Below are 13,633 nucleotides of genomic sequence, written 5' to 3' on the forward strand. Positions count from 1 at the left end.
ATGTATTGTCTTGATGTAAAGTTTGAATGAAATACGTCAATGAGTGTGCGAGATATAGCTCCGGACGGATGTACATCTTTGCAATAGGATCCTACGAACTTGTGTTTAATGGATCTTGGCAATAATTGCCTTTTCAAATCCTCGTAAACTACCAGCTCAATTGCTTTGATACATGTATTTGACATGTAGGTAGAAAGATTTATTTTATGACTACCGGTACTTCAATTTTCGGTACAAAATGTTATTTCCGAATTCTTCTTGGACACTACCAATAGCAGAGCTACTTAGACCGCTATGTAATTTGTTTACAACCATCTACATAGTTTCTTCCCTCGACACCAATCCTTCCTTTATTAAATAATCCGCTTCCCACAAGTCAGAGAATTTATGCACCAAGATTCATCGAAATAAGACTACTTGAGATATCAATGGGTAAAGTTATGGATATTTGGTTTTGTGTTAAAATCTGCTCACACAATTACCTATCGGGTCTGAAATATCAAATAAAAAGGATGAATAAAATTTCATTTAAATGTGATTACCATAGAACCAAGATGTGGAAATGCTGAAAATTGACGGATTATGCAAATTAGATATGCAGATTTTAACCCAAAATGTGGCAGGTTTGTGAATTGTTCTAGCGCATCTATGTAACAAGTTTCACTGAAATTTGACCAGGTGGAAGAGATGTACAGACAGGGTAACTGGAGACGATTGCGAGTTTCGCACACGAGTAAAAAAAAAAATACAATCTCTACAAACAAATTTTGGTTGAACTTTTTTAATTTTTATCAAAAAAGAATACAAGATAAATTTGATACAAAAATTCTGAAGAAATTTTTTTTCCCCACTGTTTACAATCAAATTAATGTGGTCTGCTTCATTGCCATCAGTAAAAACAAGAGAATCGCTAAAACGCACAAAATGTATCCCAGGTTCAGCGACATCAAATAAAACAGCACAGGTAAATTGCAAGAACTTGCGAACTGAAACAAAAATAATTCCCCTAAATTAAAAGCAAGTACCATCTAAAGTCCAATTATAAACCGCAACCCTTGTTGAGAGTTAAATTAAAATTCCAGACAAACATTAATAACTGCATCTCCAACTTCAAGAAATTTACTGTAATATCCATTTAATAGAAAGCATCCAATTCCAGAATTAGGTATAAATTCCAAACATCCTAGCATACACTTATTTACTAACTCTGGTAACACTGATCACACTGACTAGTCATTTGAAGGTATATAAATTGGCAGTGATTTTTCTCAAAACTGAATTTAAATTGTTAGTGTGGAAATTTCAGTAGTTTTGAAATTCCAACATTGTAATACTAACTGCAGTAATAAAGGGACTTTATTGTTAATAAAAACTGCTCATTGTGACAGCACCACCCTACTTTTATGCAAGACCCATTCAGGCAGGACTGGTGGTACCAGCAGTAGTTTACAGTGCACTTAACAATTGCAGCTCAAATTTCTACAAACTGCATTTTGTGAATTAAAGACTGAATAGGAAATTAATTTCACACTCAACATCTTCAACTGACCTATAGAGGTGAAAGAGTTAGTCAAAATTGTCAACGAGTTTCACATTGTAAAATCAGCACAAATTGCCTTAAAAAAACATTGAATACTTCTATGGGATCTTGGGATTTAGCTTCAGAAGCCAATGAATGTTACTATGATAATTTGCTGAAGTAAATATTTGAAAACAAGATAGCAATGATTAGATAATAAACTAATAGTTGCCAATGGCTGGTATAATTAATACTGCTACTTGCCACTTCTGATGCACAATGACATGTTACTTTTTCTCAACAGAAAACATTTTTTAACTGCTCTTAAAAATATTTGCTTTATTACATTTCTATACATGTACTTTTGGGAAAATAAAACCTTTAAATATCTGTAATTAGAAATTTCTTAGACATTATATAAATTAAAGTCATTTTTTTTTAACCTTACTGAAATTAAAGCTGAAAACGTTTTGCTACATGTCAAGACGTCCAAAGATGGCACCTTATTCCATGGTTTTACTAAAAGTGGGAAAAGTTTTCTCTGGAGAAGGGAACAATTTTTTACCTGAATGGAATTTGACCAACCAGCAGGCCCAGTGTGTAGAAATGTAAAATGTAGACATTTTTCAAAGTTAAGAAAAAGAAATTGAGTACAATGCAAGAAATAACCAGTTTCAAACATAATATTTGGCTGAACGCAAGTTAATTGATGTCATCTTTCAATAATTTTTAAGAATTCATTAGTTTTTTTTTTTACAACTGATTGCAAATTATTAATAAAATCCAAACTACATGAGAAGTCTAGGCGGCAATGACTACTTCTCACAGGAAAACAAGTATTTTTACAAACAAAACTCAGATTCTTTCTGATTTTCTCTAACTTAATTATTGATTTGAAAGTTCAAATTTTTTTTTTTTTGCAGACTTATGGTAAATCAACACATTGAAGTGAAGGCACTGTTATATCTGGTAACAATATGCCTATCTAAGAAGTAAATGGATATGTACATACAAACTCTGGCAGTGTGCACACAATTCCCCAGTCACAATGCAAAAATATCAATATTCTGCCTAAAAAACCAAATGCTATTTAACAAGGCAGATAAAAACAATCACATACAAATTTCTAAGGTGCTTGTAAATAGTACAGTCCCTGCACATGTCAGAAAACTTGTCTCTGTCAGTTTTCTATTTAGTATTGTCTGCAACAAAACAAGGAGTATTGGGGAAGACAAAACAAGATTAATATTATAGTACAAGATGAGAACTAGTCATTTATTTTCATGGCATTTCTGTTCCAATTAAGCTTTAGCCAAGATAATAAATTACTACTCAAGTGAAAAAAAAAAAAAAAATATCTTGTGTGTCTACGCTTTTAAATTGATCCCAATAATACCATTTTAAACCAATCAATAGCCAATTAGTTTATTGGCTGAATGTAATTACATTTTGTAGATATTCAAATCATATGTTTTATTATAAGTAGCTTAACTGCTGTACATGTGGATCTCAAAAATAATATCCTATAATTGCAAAAATCATGCAGCAAGAGCTAAATATCCTCAATCTTTGAGAAAGTTCTCCAGGCAATTGTGCCTGTCAAAATAAGTTAGATTTTGTCCTTTTCATCCTTTCCAACTCAGACGCTTTCCCTGAAAATCACCTGCAAATACAGCAAAAGATAATGAGCTAGATTTAAAATCAGTATCATTATGATCACACTAAAGGAAACCAGGTTACTGTTAAAGCTGCCTATGTTATTTGTCAATGTTGCATTGAGACCAAGGCATAGCCTTTATTTACAACTATGTCAATACACACTGTATAAAAAAGTTATTCTTTGTTTGGATCTTACCATATTGAGTTCATAAACCATGTATAAACCTAATTTGGGCTTACAAGGAATGTTTGTTTCTAAAAAAAAAATTACCATATAAAGTTATACTTCATTGTGTACTTCAGGCGCTTGCTGCTCATAGTCACCACTCTGATTTTCAGCACTGCGGCTTCGGTAAGCACCCTGTTGTTGACGACCTCCGCCTCTGTTATAACCACTGCCTCTATTTCTATTACCACGGTAACCACGATAACCCCAACCACGATAGCCTCGCCAGCCACGCCCTCTTCCTCTACGCCAGTTATTTACGGGTACACCAAATGTCTCTGCATTGAGGACTCTTTCTTCTCTCCATGAAGGGTGGTTTCTGACGCTGCACACAAACACAATAAGATATCATTGTTAATTTCAAGTGGGAGATTCTCACAATTCTTAGAGTCACTAATTAACTTGGAGTATAATTTCACTTTGTCAGTGGCTCACAATAAAGACACTGGTTAACAATCAACTAAATTGAGTTAGCACAGTATACAAAGCCAGACATCTCTATAAAAATCAAAGAAAGCTTAGAAAGAACTCCCGTGTGCTGAGAGTAATGAAGACACATTAAAAATTAATTCAAAATTACTTGTACATGAGATATTGATAGAAAAGCTGAAAACTAATTATGTACATCAGGTAACTAATATGAACAGAACAGAACAGAACAAAAAAAATATGAATTATTATGCTAATTAGAGAATTAATATGAACAAATTTTAACCCAAAATTAATCAGGCCTGTCTATTGTCCTAGAGCATTTATGTACCAAATTTTATTCAAATGTGATGATCAGTAATTGAGATATCAGTGTTAATTATGTTAATTAGGGGTGATCTCATATTCAAACAAGCGGGTCAAACCTACGAAAACCCAAACCGCCCTAAACCGCCCGAACAAAACCCAGTTTTGCGGTTTGGAAGTTTAAACAATAGACAGTGCGGTTCAGGACGACCGCACGAATTTGCATAAAAACTGCGGTTCGAACCGATCTCATTCACACCTCATTCAAGCTGTTGTTTATTTTTAGGATTGACAGTTTACATTGCTTTTTGAAGACGAGATAGTTGTCTGAAAAATGTGTCGATTTATTTTGTACAGTAGTCATTTTACAGTGTGTCTTGCCTAAAAAAACAACACTATCATATATCGGTGAACAGCGTGCTGAATAAATTGTTTTGTTTTGATAAACTGTTATGCTCGTGTCGCAAATTGAGCAGAGGACGTGAATCAGACTTTTCATTGGGCTGGACAATTGATATGTGTCTCTGACAGCTAATAAGTATCAGAAGACGAACATTTGTTGATACAAAGTTGCACTTGAGACATACGCTACAGTGTTCAAGCCTTTACTACTGTTGCGCGTTCAATTTTCAAACAGTTCTTTCAGGAGTGCGTCATCGCAAAATCCGGAAAAACAAATGCAGCGTACGCGAAACGAAGTATCAAAACAGAAAATTAAATTAAATGGACTCGCGCTGATTATTTAAGGCTATTCATCTGCAGACGAGACTGCTTATAAAATACGAACCCTGACCTCTGAAAATACCTTATTCATAGAGTGCCTTTTACCTAAGACCGTCGCCCAAGGCGACACAGTGCACGTTGCGATATCGCAATCGATGCATGCTGGGTGACAAGGAGAAATTCTGATTGAGGTAACCAAGATGGCTGCATTGAGTGCATGATTTTCTGCGGTGAATTTAAAAACAAATCCTCACTGCCTACTTCGCCCGCAGTCTCTCAAAGCACTGTACTTCGATGTATTTTCTAAAATAATCGTTTATTTTTAATTAACCGGGGGTTCGAAATGTGTGCATTTTGTCACCGAAAAGTAAGATTTCGGCAGCGGTAAATACCCGTAATTTCCCCGCAATGCCGTCAGCTGACAATGTTACGGTGGTGCGCCGGAGTCGTAGCGTTTGCCCCGACTTTAGTTTTCACACAGTGATAGAGGAAATGTGGTTTTCAGATGCCTTCGTAAAAAACAATGTTGCCATTATCGATTTTATATCATATCATCATATTTTGATAACTCGCAGTCTCACAGACTTTACAAATTTAAGGTAGAGATGCAGTTTATTTGGCTTGCTTTTTAATTGAGTAATTAGACAATGAAGATGGTATTATATATCCAACATGTTATATATTTTCTGAAAGCTTATTATACAAACTTTGTAAAACTTGTCTTTATTTTAAATATCCAGAATGCGTTTTTGATTTTGGGTCAAAAATATGCTTTTTTGGACAAAAGTGGTTTAAAAAAAAATAGCTTAAAAACTTCAAGTCCATTTGTGGATAAAATTACATCACTGGATACCTTGGTATACTACTAATTCAAATGTGTCCACTCATCTCTCTAACGACTTTCAAAGTCGCACAGCATGACCTCAAAGTTCACTCTTTTCTATTTTTGCATAATTTATATATCCATGTTAATTGCGGACTTGTTATTTTTGTTCCACTCGCCGTAATAAACTGTCCGGACGCATTTTGAAGGGGAAACACCTTGTCAATGTGTGAAAATTTCGAGGCAAATGGCCAAAGCGTCTATCAGCTATTTTAATTTAAAACCCAAGAATTCACCAAAAATAGAAGACGAGAAAAAGGCTAATTTGCATATTTGCGCGTTAAACCGGGATTTACTGCTTTGTCATACTTTGTCATACTTTCTAGACTATTGAAATTGAAAGTTGACGTATAGACAGACATTTTATGTAAAATCGTTGGACCAGAACAACTGCTCTTGAATATATAAATCAGAAACACGTCATTCATACCAGTGATTTGATGGGGTCGGTAAAAACACGTGGCAATGCCCAGTAAATATGACGTCATCTCATGAATTATTAAACAGGGGGCGGTCCTAGGAAGGTGACCTTTTATCATGATCAAAACAGCATGGCTTCTCTTCGATGTATTTTCAATAAAAAATCTACGAGTATTTCAGAGCCTATGGTTTACCGTGAAGAGTACAAAGTGGGATATTAAATTATTTATCCTTGATGATTTTTATGTAGTATTGAGAACCAACTCCAGGAAGCGAACGCACAATAATGAATAATCGCGTAATCCTAGAATCGAAACGCGAGGCACAGAAGTTTTGTTCATTGTTTCCAATCCCATTTTTCCCACTGCAACATATTTGAATTATGTTCGTTTTTTAAGGAAGCATTTTTTTATTTTTCCGATTTTGGCAACGCCTTATTCAGGGATTTTCTAAGACAGTCGCAGACAATCAGCGCACGGATGTACGTACAAAACATGCTGTTGTACTACCGGCGACTGTCGCCTGCAAGAAGAGAGCTCCAGCTCCTAACGTAAAAGTTTTAAAATTTCGACCGGTTTTAAATAATTAGTGTTGGAAATCTGACATGTTTTAAGGGTGCAAATTAAGGTGCATTTTCGAGCGGTCGAATTTTTCTGAATAGAAATCGGCAAATGAAAAAAATAGGGAGTGCTAAACAGTGTGCTTCGGTAGTTTAAACAAGCAGCCTATCGGCTGAGATAGCTCCGCTGTTAGCAATGCACATTTCACTTAAAGAACTGAAGACATCATTAGAAAATGAACAATATGAATAGTATCAAAGCAATCGGACTTACAGTTTTTAACAAGAAGTCGAAAATATAACTTTTTACCAAAAATGACAAAAATATTCACCAAAATTAGAGAATTGAAGATATCATCACAAAATGAACAAATCTGAGAGAGGTCCACATGTAGTACCTATATATGTAATATCAAAGCAATCAGACTTGCGGTTTTTAACAAGAAGTCAAAAATATCACTTTTTACCAAAAATGACAAAAATATTCACCAAAATTAGAGAATTGAAGATATCATCACGAAATAAACAAATCTGAGAGAGGTCCACATGTAGTACCTATATATGTAGTATCAAAGCAATTGGACTTGCGGTTTTTAACAAGAAGTCGAAAATATCACTTTTCACCAAAAAATGACAAAAATATTCACCAAAATTAGAGAATTAAAGATATCATTACAAAATAAACAAATCTGAGAGAGGTCCACATGTAGTACCTATATATGTAATATCAAAGCATTTGCACTTGCGGTTTTTAACAAGAAGTCGAAAATATCAGTTTTTACCAAAAATGACAAAAATATTCACCAAAATTAGAGAATTAAAGATATCATTACAAAATGAACAAATCTGAGAGAGGTCCACATGTAGTACCTATATATGTAATATCAAAGCAATTGCACTTGCGGTTTTTAACAAGAAGTCGAAAATATCAGTTTTTACCAAAAATGACAAAAATATTCACCAAAATTAGAGAATTGAAGATATGATCATGAAATGAACAAATCTGAGAGAGGTCTACCCAAGGTACATATACACCAAGTATCAAAGCATTCAGGCTTGTAGTTTTCAAGAAGAAGTCGAAAAAGTAAAACATTGACACGGACGACGACGACGACGGACAATCACTCATATGATAAGCTCCGCTCGACAAAGTCGACAGCGGAGCTAAAAAATGGAATGTCCGTCAAATTTACGTAAACTTCCCCATTTTTCACGGAAAAAGCAAAGGTCGTGGCCGTGTTGCAGGCTAAAAAACTCAAAAATCAAAACAAAATCATCAATCAGTAAGTATTATGACAAGGAAAGCAAAACATCAGACGCGGAGAAGCGGTCAGCGCGTCAAAAGAGTTGTTACCGTAATGTATCAAGTTACCTCTCTCTGTGATTTATTTTTCATTGAAATTATTTGGTTGTTTTCAATTAATTTTAGCGTACCTTTGCAATTTATTTTAGCATTGTCAGTTGTTTGCTTTATTGAATTAAACGGAGTTCGTCCGGTTGCAAACAAAGCTGTCTCGCACCACCGAGCAAAACTTGCGAATGATCGAAGTACAGGTACCCATTGGACAAAAGATACACAAAAGTTTGTATCTCCCCGACCCAGTGCAATATATCCGGTTAGAATCAAAGCTCACGTGTCCCTTATTTGAGGGACCAGATTCTGCCGTAAATTCGGGATGGGATTTAGAAAAAAAATAAAATGGGACTTTTAAGGTGTATTTTGGCGTCATTTCAATCATTCCTAATGCCTAAAATAGAGTCTAAGTTTTACCGTAGTTATTGACGCCTATTCAAGAGTATGATGTTTATCGTGACAAGCGTGAATGGGTAAGCTTCGTTTCGACTATGAGCAGTTATCACTGTAAACAATGTTAAATTATTCTTCACATGCTCAGTTTATTTTTTGAGAACAATTATTTAAAAATAAAATCTCTCAGTCAATCAGAAACTCTGATTCATGCCTTCAGGGAAAGTCATGTTTGGACGCTCACATCGATTTGTTTTTCGTTCGGTGGGCTGATGCCTACAGTGTAGCTTTTGCATCTTCCGACATAGAAATCATCTGAATCTTCTTTCTACCTCTCTATCTTTTCACACCACGCATAATGTAATGATAAAAATTAAGAAAAAACGCTGAGGAAATATAATGTTTGGTTTGCTAGCGAGCGAGAACTGATTTGAGAATAATTGCACATGCGCGTGAATTGAATGAACTATGACCCATACAATCTCGATTTGCATATTGTCAATCAAGGTCTTGTTATTTGGTTACTCATGCAAATTAGGCAATTGGACATAAACATTGCCATGTGTGAGTGTTTTTTATTTTTAACCAGAAAATAAACAGCAATTTTAACTGTGTTCCAATAAGAATTCATTGGTCAAATTTTCACAGAATGTTCTTTAGATAAAAATCTATATAAAAAACGAAAAAAACTATTTTTGATTGATATTCACAAATAAAGTGCATCTCTACCTTAACCAAAAAATGTGTTCTATGAATTTATGAACTGACATGGGCACAAAACTGACCGTACTTGTTGCGGACAAAATGTACCAGTTCGCTTAATGGATAAACATATTTTACTGACTATGCCAAATATATATAATGTAAGTAATTTATCCTAAGAAGCTGCTCATTAAAATTCTAGTGCATTTTTTCCCTGTTCTGTTTCAAACATTAATTCACCATATATATCACAATAGAGAGGGTCTATGGTATCACTTGATTCACATTCAATGACAAAATATAACAAACCATCACGTCTGTAATTAATTCCAGATAAATTGAATAACAATTGTATTTGGTACAAACCAAAATGTGAGTTGTGGGAAACTGATTATTATTACCAATCACAGAAATAAATAAACTTTTCATCACACTTATAAATGACATGATGTAAATAGATTTGTGAAACACATGCAAGTTTGTTTTTTATTAGCATTTACATGTACAAGACTTGCAAAGAAAAAAAATCGCTGCTGTAATTCTTAACACTCAATATGAATAAGGAGCTCCATAGTATACATCTTATTTTTTTTCCTACTGAAACCTGGCTGAAACAGTATTGTAAGAAAAACCTAGGTTTCCCTAGGTCTGTCTTCTTTGTTCTCTGTTGTTTGTTTTCAGTGGAGGCGTTAATGGGCAGTTAATCCAGAGGTTAGGTTCAAACCTACTACTAATTTGCATATTGTAGGTCTAGTAGGTCTGATTAGGGCTAGCAAGGGAAGACCGGGTTAACCCAGGTTTGGCCCGCATGTTTGAATATGAGATCACCCCTTAGGAGATTAATAAGCATAAATATTTACCAAAAACTAATTGGGTTTCTGCATAGTTCTCTTTAAAAGTTTCATTAAAATCCAATTTGTGGTTCTTTATATATCAGTGGAACATTATGCAAATTAGGTAATTAATATCCAATTAAAACTAATTAGGTCTCTGCATAATCCTAGAAGATCTATGTAGCAAGTGTCATTGAAATGTGATGATTACTACTTGAAATATCAAAAGCTGAAAATTAATTATGCTAATTAGGTAATTAATATGTACTGATATTACCCAAAAAACTATCAGATCTGTGCAGTGCCCTATGACATCTATGTACCAAGTTTCATTGAAATGTGATGATTACTACTTGAAATATCAAAAGCTGAAAATTAATTATGCTAATTAGGTAATTAATATGTACTGATATTACCCAAAAAACTATCAGATCTGTGCAGTGCCCTATGACATCTATGTACCAAATTTCATTGAAATGTGACAATTACTACTTGAAATATCAAAAGCTGAAAATTAATTAATTATGCTAATTAGGTAATTAATATCTACTGATATTACCCTAAAAACTTTCAGGTTTGTGCAGTGTCCTATGACATCGATGTACCAAGTTTTATTGAAATGTGATGATTAGTACTTGAGATATCAGTGGAAAAGCTGAAAATTGATTAATCATTATGCAAATTAGGTAATTAATATGCATGGATTTTTACCAAAACCTAATCAAATCTGCGCATTGGCCCAGAGCATCTATGCACCAAGTTTCATCAAAAACTGATGTATGGTTCTTGAGATATCAGTGGAACAGACGGACACACATACACACATACAGACACACTAACTGCAAAGACTCCCTTTTTGTGCTTCGCACACGGGAGTCAAAAACAGATTTGAATTCAATGTGAAAAAGAAACAGGAAATTAAATGCCAGCGAAAAAATGATTTTATAGTAACAGCTCAGAAAAAAATCAAGGATTGTTCTAACTCTTGTATCTCGCAACATTGCATGCCAAAATCACCACCCAAATACAAACAAGTTGGAAATTTCATAAATGGTGAATCTGTAGAACAAGCTATTACACCAATTGCACATTCTTACCCTCTATTTTTCTGTCTTGTAGATGCTTCACATGAAATCATATCAAAGAAAGATTTAGTTTTATCATAATAAGTCACATCATCTTCCTCTTCCTGAGGGACTTCTACTTCTTCTGTTGCTTCACCATTCACCAATTTAGTATTGTCACCTACAACAAACAGTTTGTAAATATTACAGATATCTGTCTAAAAAAAAACATTGGAACATTATCTGTTATGTGCCATTTTTTGTTTCAAGATTAAACTGAATTGCAGTACCTAATTGATCATTCCAGCTGTGACACTACTTTCACTGTAAAAAGTGCTGCAGTGTATTTCAATATTACTATCAGATAGTGCATGCAAATATCAATGACTATCAGACATAGTTTAATGATTGTACACTAAGAGTGACAAACTTGTATCTCTTGGCACAAGACAAAGCTTTTTCCTTCATTTACATTATGGGCAAGATAACAAGACATGACATGTCATAGCCCCCGCTCAGAAAAAAATTTAAAAACTTATATTGAACTTAGTTTGTGTCAGAGTGAATTAATTCATTATGAGCTGTATTAAAATTCTGTTCAGAATTGATGTGTTACAATTTTAGGGGGTGGGGTAAAAATATATTCATTTGGCTTCTCTGAGACAATTTATAACTTGTTAAACATATAATGCGATGTGCACTTGTAAACAATTATTACCTGTCCCTGTACCAACTTTGAACAAAACTGGATGACACACATCTGAGAAAAAGCTGTTAACAGCTAGAAAAAGCTTGTTTTTTTTAGATTTTTGAGGGAAAAAATGGCCTCCAAGTCGTAAAACTTTATCCAATCAAACAGGTCATGAATGACAATCCTTGGTATACATTACCTGTGTCAACAACTTTACTTCCCATGTACTTCATGTACAGATCTACATGTAGTTTGTGGCCCTGAATTAGTTTCAATATCTCTAAATAAGGACAAGAGTACTTCTCATATGACAATGATACAAATAAAGTGCAAGAATCCAGAAAAATATTATCAAGTTTTTATTATCATACATTAATATTAACAAATCGTGTGAAATTGAACTTTTATGTACAGAGAAACACATATTTATGCTTTGGTTGACAGTACTTCTCAAAAAAAAAAAAAGACGACCTGCAAAACTTTATACAATTGTCAGACATGCAGCGAATAGTATGCTTTTGTAATATATACAGTTTCAGTGGCTTTGCTTTCCAAGAAAAAAATTCTGGCTCTGCACCTGAAAAAAACAAAAAAACATTTAGTCAAAAGTAAGCAGAGGTTGTAGTATATATGCTCCCATTAGCTGTTAAATTTAATTAAATAAGATATTTGTGTACTGTCTTTTCAGTACGAAAACATATTACTTAATATATTTATACCAGCCAGAAAGAAATTGCAAGTTTTCACTGAGCAATTAGGAATATACATGGACAACAATTGATGCATGTGTAGCAATATACTGTTTGAAAGGCTGCAAGATGTAATGAAGTAGCAAACCAATCACTACTGAGTCTGACTGGCTGGGAAACTTCACAATACATACAAAAATGTATGCAGATGATATATGAGCAGCTCCACCAAATATAAAAATATTCTTTTCATAGTTATGACTCTAATGTGATCGTACAAGTTTATTGTGATTCTATAGGTGTTTGTAATATTATTTAGCTTTATTTAGCATTCTGTTTAGTTGGTTAACTTTACTGTATCTTAATGTAGTTTATTTTATTTTTATACGACCATAGAACAACTCACTGTAGTTTGTTTTAATGTTGAATTAAAATTAAATCAGTCACTGTATAGTGGTGACGTATTGCGCGAAATTGTTGCAAGGACAATACTTTTCTCGATTTGCGTGTCGTCGTGCGTCGATAAAAAATGCATGGAATGGTCGGCAGTATCGATCAAGTTCGTCTAGTGTGACATTCGTGGCTGGCGACAAGATGCCGTATAATCGTTTAAATAGACGTCAAGGAGGAGTGAAAGGCCATAATTTGGTGCTACAATAGACTTCATGAAATGTTGGAAAATTACAGTCAATCAAAAAAACTGTTCACATGACAACAAAAAATATTCACTATATTCAGGCCTCGAAAATTTAAAAAAAAATTTATTTCATCAATTATTTTGAGAGCGATTGTTCGAAATTGGTCGTTTTCACGACGAAAACCGCGGAAAACTACAGCGAAATCCCCATGTTTGCCGCCATCTTGAATAAGTTATCGTGACGTCACAAGGCGTCACAGTTTTCCCATTTCACGCAGTTTTCGTCGTGAAAACGACCAATTTCGAACAATTGCCCTCAAAATAATTGATGAAATAGTTTCGGGACCCATCGACAGTAGAAAAGTTGAAACTTGAGGCGAAAATAATGAAAAAAAACTGCTGTTACGGCCCGACCTGATTTCAGGTCGGTAAAATATGGTAACTCGCATAGGATGGAACTGTAGCTCCCTGGTTTCGCGTTAACACCACGACGAACAAAATAACCGACAGCGAAACCAAGCGAGCTACAGAACTGCAGCTAATCTC

General features: G+C 34.2%; 1 protein-coding gene across 3 annotated transcripts in view; it reads right to left on the reverse strand.

The window, feature by feature from the left end:
* Positions 1-765: 765 nt before the first annotated feature.
* Positions 766-13,633, reverse strand: part of LOC100369334 (protein LSM14 homolog A-like) — a 49,339-nt gene continuing 36,471 nt past the window's right edge. For all 3 annotated transcript variants that reach the window (XM_085499989.1, XM_085499990.1, XM_085499988.1), the window contains 3 exons: positions 11,104-11,251; positions 3,450-3,729; positions 766-3,182 (listed from right to left, as the gene is read on the reverse strand). In XM_085499989.1, the coding sequence (XP_085356115.1) occupies positions 3,459-3,729; positions 11,104-11,251 (419 nt within the window). In that variant the 3' untranslated portion in view covers positions 766-3,182; positions 3,450-3,458. The remainder of the gene's footprint in view (positions 3,183-3,449; positions 3,730-11,103; positions 11,252-13,633) is intronic.

This window comes from Saccoglossus kowalevskii, chromosome 6 (assembly GCF_978046115.1).
Source record: "Saccoglossus kowalevskii chromosome 6, keSacKowa6.1, whole genome shotgun sequence".
Taxonomy (NCBI): Eukaryota; Metazoa; Hemichordata; class Enteropneusta; family Harrimaniidae; genus Saccoglossus; species Saccoglossus kowalevskii.